This window comes from Heteronotia binoei, chromosome 4, assembly GCF_032191835.1.
Source record: "Heteronotia binoei isolate CCM8104 ecotype False Entrance Well chromosome 4, APGP_CSIRO_Hbin_v1, whole genome shotgun sequence".
NCBI lineage: Eukaryota > Metazoa > Chordata > Lepidosauria > Squamata > Gekkonidae > Heteronotia > Heteronotia binoei.
In genome coordinates this window covers 161717567-161737229 of record NC_083226.1, presented here as the reverse complement: position 1 = coordinate 161737229, position 19663 = coordinate 161717567, and the positions used below count along the sequence as shown (strand labels likewise).

The 19663-nt window shown below is 43.6% G+C and overlaps 1 protein-coding gene across 3 annotated transcripts in view; it reads left to right on the top strand.

Moving 5' to 3' along the window:
* WDR7 (WD repeat domain 7) overlaps positions 1–19663 on the top strand; it is a 301241-nt gene that overhangs the window by 2004 nt on the left and 279574 nt on the right. For 2 of the 3 annotated variants that reach the window (XM_060236133.1, XM_060236130.1), the window contains exons 3-9: positions 253–331; positions 1702–1876; positions 4620–4696; positions 9406–9525; positions 10758–10903; positions 15447–15561; positions 18881–19022. In XM_060236133.1, coding sequence (XP_060092116.1) covers positions 253–331; positions 1702–1876; positions 4620–4696; positions 9406–9525; positions 10758–10903; positions 15447–15561; positions 18881–19022 — 854 coding nt within the window. The remainder of the gene's footprint in view (positions 1–252; positions 332–1701; positions 1877–4619; positions 4697–9405; positions 9526–10757; positions 10904–15446; positions 15562–18880; positions 19023–19663) is intronic. The other variant, XM_060236131.1, reaches the window with a different exon arrangement.

The window sequence follows — 19663 nt, the reverse complement described above, 5'->3', positions numbered from 1 at the left end:
AACTCAGGTTGTGAGCAGAGCTTAGGACTACAGTACTGCAGCTTTAACACTCTGCGCCACGGGGCTCTTCATATCCTAAGAGAACTGGGGAGGGGAGTTCATTTGGACAATAGGGGGTGATCAGGAGCAGTCCTTGAGCTTGTCTTTCCCCCTTGCTTCCCTCACCCCCAGAACTCAGCAAATTGAAGGAAAGAGCCTGGGCTCATACAAATACAAATTAATGATCAGTTAATTGCCTTTTATGTTATTTAGGGAGATGTGCCTCTGGGATGTGAATGATGGAAGATGCATTGAATATACTAAATTAGCCTGCACACACACTGGCATACAGGTAATTACTTTATATACGGCTTAACCTGCCTGTATAAAAATATGAATGCTGTTTATAGAGGCTTTACTATAAATGCTTTTAAGAAACCTTTGGGGCTCTTATTCATAACCCTTGCAACCATTCTACTTCTTCTACTTCTACTTCTTCTTTGCCTGCTATTGCATGTAGGTGACACAGATCTGATTCCCACCCCACCCCCATTTTTGGGATTTGCTACTTGAGAATTGAAAAAAGAGCCATTGGTGATCTTTTGGGGGAAGAAAACCAGTATTAATATTCCGTGAGAGGTAAAGAGAGCCTGTATGCTGGCCTTTCACGAACTACATGGAATATAGAAAATGGTGAAATTCTGATGATTGGTTAGGGAATGTCTGGTATATAAAATCACTTATTAGTTGTGGAAGACTCACTTTACTGGATGAGAGAATGTATGTGCAGAAGGCAAAAACTGGCAAAACACTTAATTGATTATGCAAATATAATCTAGAATACAAAGTACCCCTGTCAAGCATTTGAAAGTGTTTGGGCATTTGCAGACTTTTGGGTCGCTTGCAAAACATGCATGTATGCCCATGCAGAGGTGCCCTGTCCTCTGCCTGCCACTTCTCCTCTTGCCATAAATCCTTCTAGTGGAGATGTGGTGACTGGCCACAAGGGGTGGTTCTTTAAATTGGGAATTGGTACAGACCAGAGCCAGTCTTCCCTGTAAAATTAGCCTTCACAGTTTTGCCAAGCGTGACTTCTCAGTGGGAATTCTGCTATTTGAGATCTCGTAAATTAAATTAGATGGCTGAGAGAGGTTACAATTTCTATCGTTCTCTGCAATCCAGAAATTTATGAGTGTGCACTGGAAGCAGTCATTGCCTGCCTGCTTGTGTGTTGACAAATGCTGGCAGTTGTGCAGAAACAAATGTGCTCAGAATATAGCATGCTTCAGATTGCAAGCAAAATATTTCAGTCATAAAGGGTGCTTACCTTGAAGAGAACATAATACATAGGCTTTGTAAGCAGGGTGGTTTCAGTTTCCTAACATGTGACTTCCAGAGAGTATGATACTAGTTGTAACTTTGGGTCTCTGGATAATACCAGAAATGAAATTAAATAGGAATGAATTGCTTCCATTAAGTGTAAAATGCTAGAACTGTGCTGTGACTTCTGTAGAGCAATGCTGAAGATATTTTTTGATATTTACATTTTTCCCAGTTTACTTTGTAAAAATCTGTGCTACGGAGTGGGTTACTTAGTGATCTAAAAGCTGCCAAAATAGTGGCCCCAAACCACACAGAGATTCATAACATACTAAAAAATAAAATGACAGTGCTGAACTGCATAGCCTTTGTTCCATAATATGCTGTCTTTTGTTCATCTAGTTCTACCAGTTTACAGTTGGAACCCAGCGTGAAGGCAGGCTGCTCTGTCATGGCCATTACCCAGAAATTCTTGTTGTGGATGCTACCAGCCTTGAAGTTCTTTATTCCTTGGTGTCAAAGATCTCTCCCGACTGGATCAGCTCTATGAGCATTATTCGCTCTCATAGAACACAAGGTTAGCAAAGTGTATTGCTTCTGATTCTTATTTCTCTTGGCTCTTTCCAGGTAGGAAAGACCTCCTCCTTCCATCTTGCAGGTGGTAATCTGAGTTCAGCTCCACATTATGGATTTGTTTCAAAGTTATGTCATGTTATTCAAGAACTAGCATGGTGCAGTGATTAAGAGCGGCAGACTCTAATCTGGAGAACCAGGTTTGATTCCCTGCTTTTCCACATGGGTGACCTTGGGCCAGTTGGAGTTCTCTCAGACTTCTCTCAGCCCCACCTACCTCACAAGGTGCCTGTTGTGGGGAGAGGAAGGGAAGGCATTTGTGAGCCACTTTGAGACTCCTTAAGGTAGAGAAAACCAGGGAATGAAGCCAGTTCTTCTTCTCTGGTTTGCCTGCTGCGATATTATTGGGGGAAGACCCATTGAATTTTAGTTGTAAAATTTTACAATGTCATCATCATATTCTGAGAACAGAAAGAGTTGTGCCTGCCTGTCAATGCAATCCTGAAAAAGAGTTATGTCCTAGGTCTATTGAAAACAATGGGTTTAGCTATGCCTGGGTTTACACTGTGGGTATAACAGGGAGATGTTTTGGAAACTAGGGGAAGTTGTTGATAGAGGACTTCTGGAGTCCCTCCCAGCATTAAAATGCCAATAAATTGTTATGCTGTAAATATATATTTTATTTGGTAATAATATTCAATAGCAAATTGCCTCTAAAGGAAGGACAAATCAGCAGTGTGTTTTCATGTCGTACGGGGACATCTTGAAAGGTAGAATATTCATCATGACATATGGAGGGTGGGGGGGGAAGACTCTATAGCAGTTTTGAACCTGGGCTTATGTGGACCGGATAAATCATGCTGTCCTTCACTTCCCTGTACTCATCTGCTGTACACAGATTAACACAAGAAGCTGTGCCTTATACTGAATCAGATCCTTGGCCCATCAAGGTCGGTATTATTTACTCAGGCAGCAGCTCTCCAGGGCAACAGGAAGAGGCCTTTCACATCACCTGCTGCCTGGTCCTTTTAACTGGGGATGTTAGCAATTCAACCTGGGAACCTTCCACATGCCAAGCTCTTCCACTGAGCCACAGCCCCAGGGATGGGTGAAGGACTGAGGCAGGCTCTCTTACCTTAGACCGCATTGGTCTGGCTTATGGGAGCCGATTAGCTCTTGTTAGTAGAACAAAGCAAGAGTCAAGTTACATCTTTAAGACCAACAAAGGGGTTTTTTCCAGAATGTTAAGCTTTCAGACAAAAGTATGGAATGGCCAGCAGTCCTAAATATAGAGAAAGTAGGCAGGGAGTTAGTATGCAGAATCATGGAAATGTTTTGTTTAGCAGATTAGAAGAGTCACAGGTTGGTTTGTTTGTTAGTTTATGTTAACAGGGCTGAAACAATAGGGAACCATTCAAAGGCTATGTGTGATGGCTAAAATCTAAGGCAGGGGTGTCAAACATGCAGTTTGGGGGCTGAATCAGGCCCCCAGGGGGCTCTTATCCGGCTCCTGAGCAACTGGCTGTCATCTGCCTCCTTCTCCCTATATATATCTGACTTCTGCATCACAGCTTGTTTTGCAAGGCTTGCACAGAGCAAATCCTTTGTTTTCTCCATTGGCTGAGGCTCCTCCCTTGGGGAGGAAGGGGAGGAGGAATAACTTGCTTTGCCAGGCTCTCTCAGCTACTGAGCCAAGCCTCTCTTCCTTTTGTTGGCTGAGGCTCCCCCCCCCCCATTCCCCTGGGGAAGGAAGGAAAGAGCCAGAGCTTCCTTTGCCCAGTTCCCTGGATCCCATGAGAGAAATACGAAGAAAGCATCTTTAAAACCAATGAGTGCTAACATTTTAAGCATGTTTTAAGTTTCTTTTTAAAAAAGTGTTTGTGTTCTTTATAAAATTTATATCTCTGCTACCTAATCTTAAATAGGTACACACATGGCCCAGCCCGGCATGGCTCGGCCCAACCAGACATGGCCTGGCCCCTGAAGGTCTCATTTATGTCAGATCCAGCCCTCATAACAAACTAGTTTGACACCCTTGATCTAGGTTTTGGAATTTCAGTCCTTGCTCATCTAGGAAATTTACCAGCTGGCCCAGAGGCTTCCTTTGCATCTGTTGAACCCAACTGGCATATTTGCTGAGAGAGAGAGAGAGAGGGAATCCTACATTTTTTGCCCAGAGCTTTTCAGACTGTGGATGGTGGTGGGGAGTGCCATCAGACTGCCATGCTTGTGTGGCAACACCATGTGGTTTTCTAGGCAAGAGGCGAACAGAAGTGATGATGATGATATTGGATTTATATCCTGCCCTCCACTCCAAATCTCAGAGCGGCTCACAATCTCCTTTACCTTCCTCCCCCACAACAGACACCCTGTGAGGTGGGTGGGGCTGGAGAGGGCTCTCACGGCAGCTGCCCTTTCAAGGACAACCTCTGCCAGAGCTATGGCTGACCCAAGGCCATGCTAGCAGGCGCAAGTGGAGGAGTGGGGAATCAAACCTGGTTCTCCCAGATAAGAGTCCGCACACTTAACCACAACACCAAACTGGCTCTCGGGTGGTTTGCCATTAACTGCCTCTGCTTGAATGTGGTATACTTAATGAAGATAATGCATAAGGTGCATCTCCCCTGAGTTTGTTTGTTTTAAACGAGAATTTAACATGTTTTATCACTGCCTTTAAGGGGAAAAAGTTACGTCAGTTCCTCTTTTGAGTAGTCTTCATTTCTTTTCTTTTTTTAAATTTTCCTTAGAGGACACGGTTGTAGCGGTGTCGGTGACTGGCATTCTTAAAGTATGGATAGTAACGTCTGAAGTGAGTCACATGCAGGTAAAGGGGGAAAATCTGTAGTTTCATACTCACTGATACTCTTTGTCCCTTTCCATCCCTTCTTCTAACCAAGAATAAACATAACCAGGCCTCATTTTCTAGCAGGAACTCCTCTGCATGTTAGGCCACGCTCCCCTGATGTAGCCAATCCTCCAAGAACTTAGAGGGCTTTTAGTACTGGGCCTACTGTAAGCTCCAGGAGGATTGGCTACATCAGGGGGAGCATGGCCTGATATGCAGAGGAGTTCCTGCTAGAAAAAGAGCCCCGAACATAGCTATGGCTCTTTGCTGGTTGGTCGTATTTTTATCTGTTGCACTGTATTGCTTGCTTTCACACTTCTTGCTTCTCAGATATGAAATTCTTGCCTAGAACAGCAAACAAAAAGGAGGTGTTTAAAATCTGCTGATCTACTTCCAAGCCTGCTAGACTAATTCCCTGTAGCATGGCTTGTTGTGCCTTATGTTACTTGGATTCATGTGTAGGAAGTCCAGCATTCAGTTTTTATGGATGCATCAAGAGATAGTATCCCCTTTCAGGCAGCTGAAAAGCTAAGTAATTAAGATCGGTAACAGGCCTTGAAAATGAGGTATTGAATATGTATGCCTTGCACATTTAACAAAAGGGAGCAAAACAAAAGAAGCAAAAAGGCCTACTTTACCGATCTTTAGGTGCCAGAATGTAGCTCGTGCACACAACAAAAGAGAAGGACAGAAACAAAAAGACCTCTCTTACTGATCTTACTGAGCTCGTCAGGGGAAGGCGGGATATAAATATGATAAAATAAATAAAATAAGGTGCCGGGATAGGACAATCCTGGTCTCTCAATCTTTTGATGGTTTTGTTTTTATTCTGCTTCTGTCTCTTTTGTTGTTTATTGAATTTATGGGCAGTGACTTATTTGTGGATTTTTATTCCTTAGTTGACTTGGAAATATTCTGCTTTGAAAGATGGGAATACCTTCATACTCACATTCACAGCAGGAGTTGAGAGGGAGGGCTATAGCTTGCACCTTTTGTTCGTTGTGATAAATTCCATGACGTCTCAGTGCACCTAAATTTCATTGTAACTAATTGGAATGCGTGCTTTTAATAGTGTTCATTAAGTCACATATTTCTTGTAGACTGCTCCTCATTTATTTGACCTTCTCATCGAGTATTTTTTTCCCTTCAAAAAAGTTTTGCAAAACTGCTTGGTGTACATTAGTTGTATTCTCCATTATAATTAAGAACATAAGTAGGGCCTGTTGGATCAGACCAGTAGTCCATCTACTCCAGCATCTTGTTTCACAACCTTTTGCTCTGAAAAGCCAATTAAACTCTGTATACTTGTTTTATGGTAGTATGACTTTTTTGTACATTGCCCCGAACCTGGTGTAAACTGGGATAGTGTGAGCAATAAATTGAAATTAGTAGTAATAGTAGTAGTAATAAAAATACAGGACATAGAGGAGAAGGATATTTGCTTCCTTTGAATGTGGAGATTCCCTTCAGTCACTGTGGGTAGTTGCCACTGAATAATCTCCCCTCCGCAAATTTGTAACCATCTTTTAAAGCTGTCTGTGCTCGTGGCCACCATGGCAGTGAATTTCCCATATTAATTACTTCTTGTGTTTCCTTTTGCCTGTCCAGAACTATTTTTCAACAGTTTCATTGGGTGTCTCCAAGTTATAGTATTGTGGGAGAGAGAGGAAGAGCTCCCTCTCTCCACTTCATCTACCTCACCCCATGCATGATTTTATAAGCCTCTATTGCAGGGGTGGCCAAACTTGTTTATCATAAGAGCCACATAGAATAAATGTCAGATGTCACAAGAGATGAATGTCAGATGTTTGGGAGCCGGAAGGAAGGAAGGGAAGGAAGGAAGGTTCGAAGGATGCCAAATAGATGGGGAGGGGGGAGAAAGGGGAGTGGAAAGAAAGCAAGTTTAGCTTTAAATACATTTTCCAAGATGCCATCTAGCTTAGCATGGAGAAATGATTTAAAGAGACAAATACCTTCTCTTAGCCGGGCCTTGAGAGTCACACAATATGTGTAGAAGAGTCACGTGGCTCCCGAGCCACGGTTTGGCCACTTCTGCTCTATTGTGTCTCTGCTTCACCTGGATTTTTCATTCTAGAAATAGGTCCTTCAGCCTTTCTTCATGGGAAAGGTGCTCCAGCCCACTAATGATCTTGGTTCCCCTCCTTTGTACTTTTTCCAGATTTGCTTTTTGAGATCCGGTGACCATAACTGCACACAGTATTTCAAATAAGCCCCCACCATAGCTTTAAACAAGGCCATCAACGTATTGGCCATTTTATATTCATTCCTGTTCCCAAAAAGCCTTAGCCTGGAGTTTGCCTTTTTCACTGTTGCCATACTCAGGGCCAATATTTTCAGTGAGCTTTCCATTACCAACCCCAAGATCTCTTTCGATCTCAGTCCCATCCAGTTTCAGATCCCATAAGCACATATTTTAAATCAGGATATACTTTTTTAGCACTGATGTTAAACTTCACAGTGTGTGTTTCTGGAACAGCAGTCTCTATATTCTGACAAGTAAAACAGAGAAACTCTGTCTAGTTAGTGATCCAGTGACTATTAGTCAGTAAAACCCATATGTAGGGGTATTATGATAGACGTGACAGCTGTTTCATACAGACAACCCATGGATAAATACAGGCCTGTCATAGTATGCCAAGATGTGTATAGTTTCATTATGCTAGTTTCTCAGCAGGTCTATCCTTGCCTGACATTCTAAGATGATTCAGTAAAAGCTTTGTTAACCAGCACTCCTGAGCAGCGGGAGAGTTTCTGGTTAACCAAGTTTTCACCTAGTGGCAAATTGACAGCAGCCTTGAGCAGGTGATAGCCATGGCGCCTGAGACCCACAGGCTGTTCCAGCATCTTCCCCTGAGCATGCTGGGTTGTGGTTGTTGTCCTCTGACTGTTGGGTAGGGGCATGCCAGTTAACTGAGGCGTCCAGTTAACCAGAGCCTTTATTGTACGAAACTAGATAGATCAGGGGGTGGCCAAACTTGCTTAATGTAAGAGCCACATAGAATAAATGTCATGTTTGAGAGCAGGAGGGAAGGAAGGAGGGCAAAATTGATGGGTGGAGGTGGGAAGAAAGCAACTTTAACCTTAAATGCAGTCTCCAAGCCGCTGGCTGGCTTGGAGAAGTGACTTAAAGAAATGAATGCCTTCTCCAAGCTGGCTGACAGGGCGGTGGAGAGCCACACAGTATGTGTGAAAGAGCTACGGTTTTGGCCATCCCTGTGATAGATCTTCTTTTAAGAAATGCTAGGTTTGAGGACTCTTACTCATTTCTTTGCTATTCGGGAAACAGCTGTTTGGTGTTGGATGCAAAGATTCTAAAAGCAGAATGGTGCTTCAGTTTAGCAGTCCCCTTCTCCTGTTAAACATCCCCCCCCTCCATTTGCCCTCCGCATAATTGGTTGAAGGTCACTTGACTGCTCAGGATCAGAATATTATTGGGGGAGGGTGTCAGTGGATTGTAGCAAGAGGCAGAAGGCTTCACTCCACCTGTGGCACTTTGGATCCAACCCATGGTACCGGCGGGGGTGAGGGGGAGGACCCCAATGTTTCTGCTTATTAGTGTTTGTTGGCTTAAAACTTTGGGATTGATCAGCAGCAGAGAGCTGGTCCTCGATTTGTACATCTTTTTTTCAGAATAGGGAATAGGTAGGCTTCTTGCTCTTGCCAGCACAACTATGGCACACCTGTGACGGTTATGCCTTTGGGAGTCCAGCAGTCAGCTACTAAAAAAATGATAAGAATGTTTAGCCACCTGCATGCACAAGCACCCCAGTCAATATCTTCCTCCTCCCCCTTAGGTTTTGGGGATGATGGGAAGCATTGAGGGGGAGTAATAAGCAAAGCGCATCCAGCTTTGAGTCGCTGCTGTCTGGATGAGGTACAGGCACAGGGTCATGATTTTGTGAGTTTAAAACTGGCAAATGTTGTACACTGTGTTGTTTTATTCTATAAGAACATAAGAGAAGCCATGTTGGATCAGGCCAATGGCCCATCCAGTCCAACACTCTGTGTCACACAGTGGCAAAAATTTTTATAAATACACACACACTGTGGCTAATAGCCACTGATGGACCTCTGCTCCATATTTTTATCTAAACCCCTCTTGAAGGTGGCTATGCTTGCGGCCGCCACCACTTCCTGTGGCGGTGAATTCCACATGTTAATCACCCTTTGGGTGAAGAAGTACTTCCTTTTATCCGTTTTAACCTGTCTGCTCAGCAATTTCATCGAATGCCCACGAGTTCTTGTATTGTGAGAAAGGGAGAAAAGTACTAATACGGTACTTCTTTCTCTACTTTCTGTTGCTCGCAGGGAATGAAAGGGCAAGAAAATTCTGTGTAATAACTGAGGCTTCAAGGCTTCAGGCTCGAAACGCTGCTTAACCTCATTCTGGAGACCCAAGATTTGGCAGATTTGCCCACTTTCAAATTTATCACTTGTCCAGAAGTGCTAAACATACACATGCATTTTTGTCTTGTGTATAAACAGAAGCTGCTCGTTGCTGAATTCCAGTCCCAGTGCCCCAGTGCCCCATCATGCTCTTGTACAATGTGGTCACACAGTACCTATGACTCTTTAGCAATCCCCAGCTCATGGCTTGTGCTTCCCCAGCCACTGACGGTGACTTTGCATAAAGAAAACCAATAATGCATCTTCCTCTGCCTTTCTAGGATACGGAACCTATCTTTGAGGAGGAGTCAAAACCGATTTACTGCCAGAACTGCCAAAGCATTTCTTTCTGCGCGTTTACCCAAAGATCGCTTTTGGTGGTGTGCTCCAAATACTGGAGGGTAAGGGTAACCAGTTAAGTAAAAGCAGGCTTGTCTTTGTGGTGGAGGCTGCTGTAATCAAATTGCCGGTGAGGCTTGTCTGCAAAAGAAGTTCAGAGTAGTCAGATTATAGAAATCAATAAGGGCTTATTTTAATGGAATGTGTAATCTCTTCGGTGCGTGTGAACTCACATTGCTGCTGGTGCACTATTTTTTAATCCACATTTTATATGGACATTTATAAATAATTTGGTAATATAATATCACTGATGGCCTTTGCTTTCTAAATGACTATTAAAAGAATGCTATTTAACAACCAGAAATGTTACAAAATCTTTAATGATAATTTTATCTGTAAAACGACAGAAATCTGGATTGATCCGATTGTAACAGAATCTGGTATCTATTCAGCTAACATGATAATTTTAGATTTACTTAACTGAATGATAGGTTTTATTAGAAATTCCTGTTTTAATATTTTATTTACTTTTTTAGATTTGAATATTTTGACTATAACTTTTGAATACTGTGAATTTTGTGAGTAATGTTGTCTATCTGCGTATGTTTGATAAATGATACATTCTGGTTGAGTTTAAGACCTTTGGTCATAGAAGCTGATAAAGGAAATGGATCTTTAACATTCAGAAATGTATGTTTAGTGGATCACTGGGGGAAAAAAGTTTGCCGTTTAAGACTGTATATATGTGCTTTAAAATTTTTAGCTTACCACCTTTGTCCTTTTTTAGATTTTATTTATTTATTTACTTTGGATTTATATGTCGTCTTCTCCGCAAGAGGACTCTGGGCAGCTAACAGTCATAATAAAAACAATTTGAGTTACAGTTTTAAAACAATAAAAAGCACGTATAAACAATTTAAAACTAAACATTTGGTGCTGTGGAAAAAGATTTTTAATACAGGCGGATTAGATTATATTGATATTTCCGTTCTTCTGTTAATCTGTTAGTAGTCCTACAGGTAGTATTGTTCCGCGGCATAGTAGTGGGCAGCCTCATCCCACATTAGTTGTTGTCGAAAGAGTTTGGTTTTACAGGCCCTGCAGAATTGGGAGAGATCCTGCAGGGCTCTTATGGCTTCTGAACAAGCTATGTGGTGTTTTCTGAACAAGCTATGAGAACAAGCGATAAATGTTCTGAACAAGCTATGTGGTGTTTTCTGTTATGCCAGTACTGACTCACTTTGTGACATAATGATTCTGTGCTGTAAATCTTTTTTTTTTTGTTCTTAATTAGGTGTTTGATGCTGGAGATTATTCCCTGTTATGCTCAGTCCCCGGTGAGAACGGGCAGACCTGGACGGGAGGTGATTTTGTATCAGCAGACAAAGTGATCATATGGACCGAAGATGGCCAGAGTTTTATATACAAACTGCCTGCCAGGTATGTGGCATTATGTATAATGGGTGGGGTGGGGAGTAGGAGGTTTAACTTTGAAATGCTTGATACATGTTAAGCTCGTAGCGCAGAGAGAGGTGGAGTTTTTTTTTTTTAAACTGAGGGGTCTAATCGTGGTTAAAGAGAATGTTTGTTATTCTAAGGTCTTTATCAAGCTTCTGTTGTTTTTTGTTGCCCCACAAGGCCAGACCAGAACCATTGGGTTGAAATGGAATCAAAAGAGTTTTTGGCTAAACATTAGGAAGAAATTCTGGACAGTTAGAGCAGTTCCCCTCAGTGGTGGTGGGCTCTCTGAGGCTTCCTCCAAGGGAGTGGGCTCTCCTCCTTTGGAGGTTTTCAAACAGAGGCTCGATGGCCATCTGACAGCAATGCTGATTCTGAGAAACTTAGAGGGAGGTATTTGTGAGTTTCCTGCATTGTGCAGTGGCTCCCAACCTTTTTGGCACCGGGGACCAGTTTCATGGAAGACGCTTTTTCCACAGACTGGTGTGTGGGGGTGGTGGTGATGGGGTTTTTGCCCCCCACCCATGCCCAGTCCCCGCCTCTCATGGGAGTTTTTAATGGGGCGAAAGACTGGGGCTATTTCTGCTGCCTCCCCACTAGGTGGCCAGGCTGCCGATGACCAAACTGCCTCCCCCTCCCATTTAAAGGTCTATAAATGAGGGATAGGCCAAGGTCACTAACCTGGGTGGATGAAAGAGGCAGTGTGGCCTTGCTTCAGTGCTGCCTCCCCAAGGGGCCGCACTGCCTCTTTCCTCCGCCTGGGTCCCAGATGCGCGGGGGCAGTGTGGCGCTTCTGTGTCAAGAGTCACTCCATCTTGTTCCTCTTGTCATGTGTATTCAGTTGTACAATGCTATGCTGTGCTTCAATGCTATGCTGCGCTTGCTATGCCTTTGCTATAACTGTAACTTGTTGCTTATCTGGAGGGAGGATGGCATGTCTGGGAACTGGCTAGTTGCTAGGTAATCAAGGTCAAAGAGCTGGAGGAGATGCGAAACATGAACTGATAGTGGGCACCTGCGGTGATGAGAGCTTAGCAAAAAACCCCCGCTTTTGCTTGGCGCGCTTTGGCTTGAATTATAACGGTCAGGGCAAAGGTTTATAAGTTGGGGGAACTGACAAGAGAGGTCAGTTCCGACAATGCATGTGTATGCCTCGCACTGAGACCCGGTTGCTAGCAGGCCACAGACTGGTACTGGTCCACAGCCCTGTGGTTGGGGACCCCTGGACTAGATGATCCTGAGTCCCTTCCAACTCTATGATTCTAAGCAGAATGACACACTCTCTCTGGGACTGGTAAAAGTGCAAGGCTTGTTCTCTCATAATCCCAGCCTTGGGTGTGAACATATGAACATATGAAGCTGCCTTATACTGGATCAGACCCTTGGTCCATCAAAGTCAGTATTGTCTTCTCAGACTGGCAGCAGCTCTCCAGGGTCTCAAGCTGAGGTTTTTCACACCTATTTGCCTGGACCCTTTTTGGAGATGCCGGGGATTGAACCTGGGACCTTCTGCTTCCCAAGCAGATGCTCTACCACTGAGCCACCGTCCCTCCCAAGGTGTGCATTTATTCTTCCTTCCTTGGGCCAAATTATTTTATTTCTTTTTCCCCTATCCATGTTTAAATACTATGTTGACATTAGCATTAGTAGCTGTTAAAGCTATAAGTCATAATGTCTTTAGACAGTCCAATGTACTTCCTGGCCTAAGATAGCATTGGGAGGGTAGCCATGTTGGTCCACAGTAGAACAGCTAGATTTGAGTCCAGTAGCACCTTGGAGGCCAACAAGAATTTCTGTGGTATAAACTTTCCAAAGTCAAAGCTTCTTTTGTCGAATACCAGTATTTTACAAAAGGAGCTTTGACTCTCAAAAGCTGATACCCCAAAAATATTGTTGGTCTCTGAGGGACTACTGGACTCGAAACTAGCTGTTTGTGGCTTAAGAATCTGTTTAACCTCCAGCGTATTTAAGAATAGTGCAGATCTTGTAAGGAAAGCCCCCTACTGGACGTGTATTCTTGTATACATTGGTAAAAGATTCCTAGTGAGCCAGGTGCCCACCTATTTATTTATTTATTTTTATTTATTTATGATTTGTATCCCGCCCTTCCCACAAGCCTAACTAATTCCCCAACCTCGTTTTGAGGGCATTTAGGCTTACAATCTGCATAAGTGGAAACTAGAGGAGAACGTCTCCATTTATGTATGTCCCTCGCCCCTTCTGGATTGTAGCAGCTAGTCACTCTGTAACTGAAAGGTCAAAAGATTTACCAAGTTTTCACCATCCATCTATCTGCAAGAGGAAAGGCTGAAAATCTGACAGGGTGCTGTGATTTCATAGTATAAAGGGATAAATAAATAAATAAATAAATAAATAAGAGCAGGGGTGGCCAAACTTGCTTAATGCAAGAGCCTCACAGAATAAATGTCAGATGTTTGAGAGCCGCAAGACATGAATGTCAGATGTTTGAGAGCCGGAAGGAAGGAAAATAGATTGGGGGAGAGAGAGGTGGAAGGAAAGCAACTTTAACTTTAAATGTGTTCTCCAACCTGCCAGCTGGCTTGGCTTGGATAAGTGATTTAAAGAGAGAAATGCCTTCTCCAGGCCAGCCGATGGGGCAGTGCAGGCTTTGAGAGCTACACAATATGTGTGAAAGAGCCACATGTGGCTGCCAAGCCACAATGTGGCCACCCCTGGACAAGAGGAAAGTATTGTATCAGGGTGACCTGATGAATAATCTTGCTATGAGGACTTGCTGGAGGATCAGCAGAGATCTTCTGCACCCCATTACTGTGGCAGGGATGTGCCATCTGACAGGTTAGTGGCTCCTGGAATTCCTCTGAATTTCATAAGTGGATTGTCAGCTGATGGTGGAAGCTGCTTTGGGAAGTGGTGTACCGTTGAGAAAGCCATTGTGCATGGTGAAAATTGAGCAGAGCACTTGAATTGTGAGGTAAAAAAAGAAGGACAAGTGGAGCGTGATTTATTGAGCTGGTCAGTGCAGTGAGATACAGTGGGGCAAGAAAGAGGACGCCAATAAAGACACCGCATACTCAAAAGAATTCACATCCCTTTGAGAAAGAACCGAAACAGACTGATCAGACGTTTAGTACCGTCAGGGGACAAATACTGAGAAAATTTGCAAGCGCTGCAACCATATTGGAGTCATATGCTCAAACAGTATCGTCACAGCTCTTTTGGTATGTTGTCCGTACCATTGTTAAGTGTCTATGACACTGGTGTTAACAAAAAGCTGTTGTGTAAAATGTTGAAGTATTTATAAAACTGTAAAGAATTGTGTTCTGTTTAATAGATACAATAACTTGTTAGCATGGAGAGTTCATTTGTTATTACAGATTTGGTACTCCCGTGGTTCCAGTATTTGTTATTGTTGGGAAGGGGAGTGGCAGAGCTCTGAAGCATCAGTGCACTTAAGAAACACCCTGGGTAGTCTCCAGTTATTCCCCAGTAGTGGAGGGAACTACCAGGAAATTACACAACTTTAAAATTGACAATGAAAAAACTGACATCGTTAAAAGATTTTCTGTTTCTTGGTTCCATCACCAACAGAAAGGGAGACTGCAACCAAGAAATCAGAAGGAGGCTGAGACTGAGAAGGGCAGCCAAGAAGGAGCTAGAAAAGATCCTTAAGTGTAAAGATGCGCTGCTGGCAACCAAGATCAAGATTATTCATACCATAACGTTCTTCATTATTATGTGTGGGTGTAAAAGCTGAGAGGAAGGAAGTTGATTTGTTTGAAAAGTGGTGTTGGCGGACAGTTTTACAGATTTCTCTGGACAGGGCTTTTTTGGTAGTAGGAGCTCCTTTGCATATTAGGCCACACACCCCTGATGTAGCCAATCCTCCTGGAGCTTACAACAGGTCCTGTACTAAGAGACCTGTAAGCTCTTTGGGGATTGGCTACATCAGGGGTGTGTGGCCTAATATTGAAAGGAGTTCCTGCTGCAAAAAAAGTCCTGTCTCTGGACCACCAAAAAATGAGTTCTAGATCAAATTAAACTTGAACACTCCCTAGAAGCTAAAATGACCTATCTGAGGCTATTGTACTTTGGTCACATTGTAAGAAGACAAGAGTTGCTGGAAAAAGACAATAATGCTAGGAAAAGTTGAAGGCAGCAGAAAAAAGAGGAAGCCCCAGTGTGAGATGGAGTGACTCAAGGAAGCCACAACCTTCAGTTTGCAAGTCTTGAGCAAGGATGTTAATAATTTTGTGTTTTGGAGGTTGTTAATTCATAGGACCGCCATAAATCAGAAGTGACTTGATGGAACTTAACGCACGTGCATGCGTGCGCCCATTCTCTCCTTTGGTTTCCAACCTCTCTTTTTAAACTATAATTGGAGCGTGTAGTCATGTGTTTTTCTCACTCAACCAAGACTCGGACAGAGTTTAATTATGTTAATTCAAGCAGACAAGGAGAAGCTGTGGTCACACCTAATTCAGCCATAGTTCTTACACACACCATGATGATGTTGGGTTTTCTTGTTTCTTTCTCCTGCTCCCAGTTGCTTGCCGGCGAGCGATACCTTTCGCAGCGATGTTGGGAAAGTCGTCGAGAATCTAAACCCTCCTCAGCTCCATTGTGTTGTTGTGGATGTGGTGATGAAATCGGATAAACAGGTAAGGAGGGAATTCTGTGCTGTCAAAGCTTTGAGGAAGGAGAGAGCAATCCAGCTGTCGTAGGGAAGAGAGTCCGTGTTTGGGCAACATTGCTGTGCCCACAGGGGTGGCCAAACTTGCTTACTGTAAGAGCCACATAGAATTAATGTCAGATGTCTGAGAGCCACAAGACAGAAACGTCAGAGGAAAGAAGGTAGGTGGAGGAGGAGAGAGGTGGAAAGAAAGCAACTTTAACTTTAAATGCATTATCCAAGCTGCTGGCTGGCTTTGCTTGGAAAAATGATTTAAAGAGAGAAATGCTTTCACCAAGCCAGCTGACGAGGCAGTGTGGGCTTTGAGAGCCATGCAATGTGTGTGAAAGAGCCACATGTGGCTCCCGAGCCACAGTTTGGCCACCCCTGATATAGGAGGTGCTTTGAGATGAGTGAAACCTTTTGTCTGTTAAACCCAGGGGTTTTTTTGTAGCAGGAGCTCCCTTGCATATTAGGCCACACACCCCTAATGTAGCCAGTCCTCCAAGAGCTTACAAGGCTCTTAGTACAAGGCCTACTGTAAGCTCCAGGAGGATTGGCTACATTGGGGGTGTGTGGCCTAATATGCACAGGAGTGCTTGCTACAAAAAAGCCCTAGTTAAACCTATTATCGTGCCTGTTAACTGGCAGGAGCTCTTCAAGCTCTCAGGCAGGGGATCTTTCCCAGCACTGCTGCCCCGGGTGCTTCTGCTGCAAATACCAGGTATTGACCTTATGCATAACAACCATGTGCTCTACTAGACAGCTGTAAGCCTTTCCCAGAAGTCTTGCAACAGTATGTTAGGTATTCAAACTTTTTTTTTTGCGGGGGGGGGGGGGGGAGGAAAGGGCTGTCTTGCACTTTTCCAGGACTTTCCTTCACAAAAATACACCTTTTCTCTTTCAAATTAAAAAAAGAGTAAAGGGAAAAACAAAACTTAAAAAATCAGCAGCAAAGTAGGAATTTTTTTTTTAAAAAGGTGTAAAGGTAGTCCCCCGTGCAAGCACCAGTCGTTTCCGACTCTGGGATGACGTTGCTTTCACAACGTTTTCATGGCAGACTTTTTTACGGGGTGGTTTGCCATTGCCTTCCCCAGTCATCCACACTTTACCCCTCCCCACCTCGTAAGCTGGGTACTCATTTTACCGACCCCAGAAGGATGGAAAGCTGAGTCTGCTACTTGAACCCAGCGTCTGAGCATAGCTTGGACTGCAGTTCTGCAGCTTTAACACTCTGCACCACGAGGCTTCTTTTTTTCATAAAAATGGTATGCAATCTTAATACCAGTGATAGCAGATCTTCACATAAGTCGAGGACCTTACAGCTTTATTAATACTTGAATGCATGGCAGTAGACAGCGATTGTGTATGGACTGGTTTGTAGATATTTGTCCACTGTTAATAGAAACTTAACAGTTTCCAAATATCTAAAAATAATCCACATACATTTGCCATCTATATAACATGTTCAAATATTAATTGAGTTCCAGTGTCCTCGACCCATTGATTTACCAGCGATGGGCTTTTATCTTTCCAACACTGTAATATGAGTCAAAAGTCTGCCTTGAAAATGTTGTGATACAACGGCACCCCAGAGTTGGAAACGACTGGGGCTTGCACAGGGGACTACCTTTAACTCTTTACTTTAAGGGCATGGAGGGTCCATTTCCATTTTCATTGACCATCAGCTAAGTCTCCAAGAGATGAGGAGGTAGTTTAAAATTCATGAGGCCCCCTCAAAAATCAATGTTCTCACAAATACTATTATGACAAGGTGGCTTTAGTGAATATACTCATAAGGTGGCCGGAAAACTAGAAATGAGTTAATGGGGGAAATGTGGGAAAGACAGCAGGGTGTTGAGGGAAACAGAGCAGGGAGCGAATTCTTATTCACTGTGGAGAACGTGCCCTGCCCTGGATAGTAAAGGCAAACCTAATCTTGTCAGTTTTCAGAAGCTAAGCAAGCTACGCCCCCTGGTTAGTACTCAGATGGGAGACTTCTAGGGAATACCAGGGTCTGATGCAGAGGCAGGCGAAGGCAATCCACTTCTGAATGTCTCTTGCCTTGAAAACCCTGTGAAATTGTCATGTCAGCTTTGACCAATGTTCCCTCTAAGCTGCAGGGTCTTGTGAGCAAAAAATTCTACTTTGTGAGCTACTGGCATTAAAATTGTGAGCTACTGCATATATTAGTGCGCTCTGGGATCATCCTTCCTGAGCTGAGACAAAAATCTGTGAGCTGGAGGCTAAAAATCTGTGAGCTAGCTCACACTAACTCAGCTTAGAGTGAACACTAGCTGTGACTTGTTGGCACTTCCTGCCACTGCAGAGAACATAAGGTCCAAAAAGCCAAGATGGTTTGACAACTGAAAATAAGGAAGAATAAAGAGAAGGGTTCCGTGCTTTCCTGCTTTCTTGCCCCTTTCTCAGGAATTTGTATGGATTGGAGGGGAAAGCAGGAAACACTTACTAGACTTCAGTTCCTTCTCTTCCTACAAGACGTTGATGCCTTTATCTTTTTTGGACAGTTTTAATTTCAGCCTTCCTACAAGGAACTCATAGTATTGTGCCTCCTTTCCCCCATTAGCCACAAGGTATACATGGAACACTCTGTCTGGGGCAGTGATGCTCTGTATCCTTGGTGCTTGGGGAGGGGGCAACAGTGGGAGGGCTTCTGGAGTTCTGATCCCATTAATGGACCTCCTGAGGGCAGCTGGGTTTTGGCTACTGTGTGACGCAGAGTGTTGGACCGGATGGGCCATTGACCTGATCCAATATGGCTTCTCTTATGTTCATTTTATCATGACTGAGCGGGGACTTTTAAGTTTGGGTTTGAGTTAAGATTTTTAAGCTTGTTTCCATCCTCGCAAGGTTCTTGTGCTCTTAGCCACTCAAGGGTACCACAATACAGGCACACAAAAGACAGCATTATAAAGGAGGGATTCTCTAGGAGAAGAAGCATTAAGAAATGGAGCACATACAAACTAAGGCAGAGAGCTTGCAGGATCAAGATGGAGATTAATTCAAAGGCACACGGAGGGACTAGCAAATGACCTGTGCATTAAAGTCATTATCAGATGATAGACACCTTGGAAATGTTCAAAAAGGTTTGAAAGGGAATGCATTGAAAAATATTTTTATGAGTCCATCCCATCCTTTGAAAAAAGCACCCCACCCCAATGGATGTACCTCATTATTGAAGTAGCTGCCTCAACAGAGAGGAGCCATGGTGGAAGCCTGACTTAAAACTTGGGTCTCTCCTTGTTGCTTGCCACCTGAGATTGTTTCGATGCCTCTTTATTTTGCAGCTGTTAATCTGCCCTCCTGTTACTCGGTTCTTCTATGGCCGCAGGGAGTGCTTCCACAAACTGCTTATCCAGGGAGACTCATCAGGCCGGCTCAGCATTTGGAGTGTACCAGATATGTTTGACCAGCAAGACGTGACAGAAGGTAAGCACCTTGGGAGTTTATTGCTTTTCATTTTTCTTATCTGGTATTTCTCTTATAGGGATAGTGCTTCTTAATGTTGATAGTCTTTAAAAAAAAATCCAGAAAATGTTTTTTTGGTAATTGTGAAGACTCTTCTATTTTTGTACTTTTGAAGAAGAAAATGTTGATAGAGAAGCCAAAGCAGGGGTGGGATTCTAGCAGGAGCTCCTTTGCATATTAGGCCACACACCCCTGATGTAGCCAATCCTCCTGGAGCTTACAAGGCTCTTTTTTGTAAGCTCTTGGAGGATTGGCTACATCAGGGGTGTGTGGCCTAATATGCAAAGGAGCTCCTGCTAGAATTCCACCCCTCAATTTAAGAGTAGAGATGCTGGTCTGTAGCAAATAGAGATGCCAGCCTGGGGATCCCCCAGAATTACAACACATCTCCAGAGTTCAAAGATCAGCTCTCCTGGGGGGGTGGGAATGGATATTTTGGAGGGTTGATACTATGGCTTTGTATCCCACTGAGGTCCCTGTCATCTCTAGGCTCCTTCCCCAAATCTCCAGGAGTTTTGCAACCTGGATCAGGCCAGCCTATCTCCCACCCCCACCTGTAGCCTGGGAGAACCTGGCAACCATCCATGTGAGAAATCAAAAAC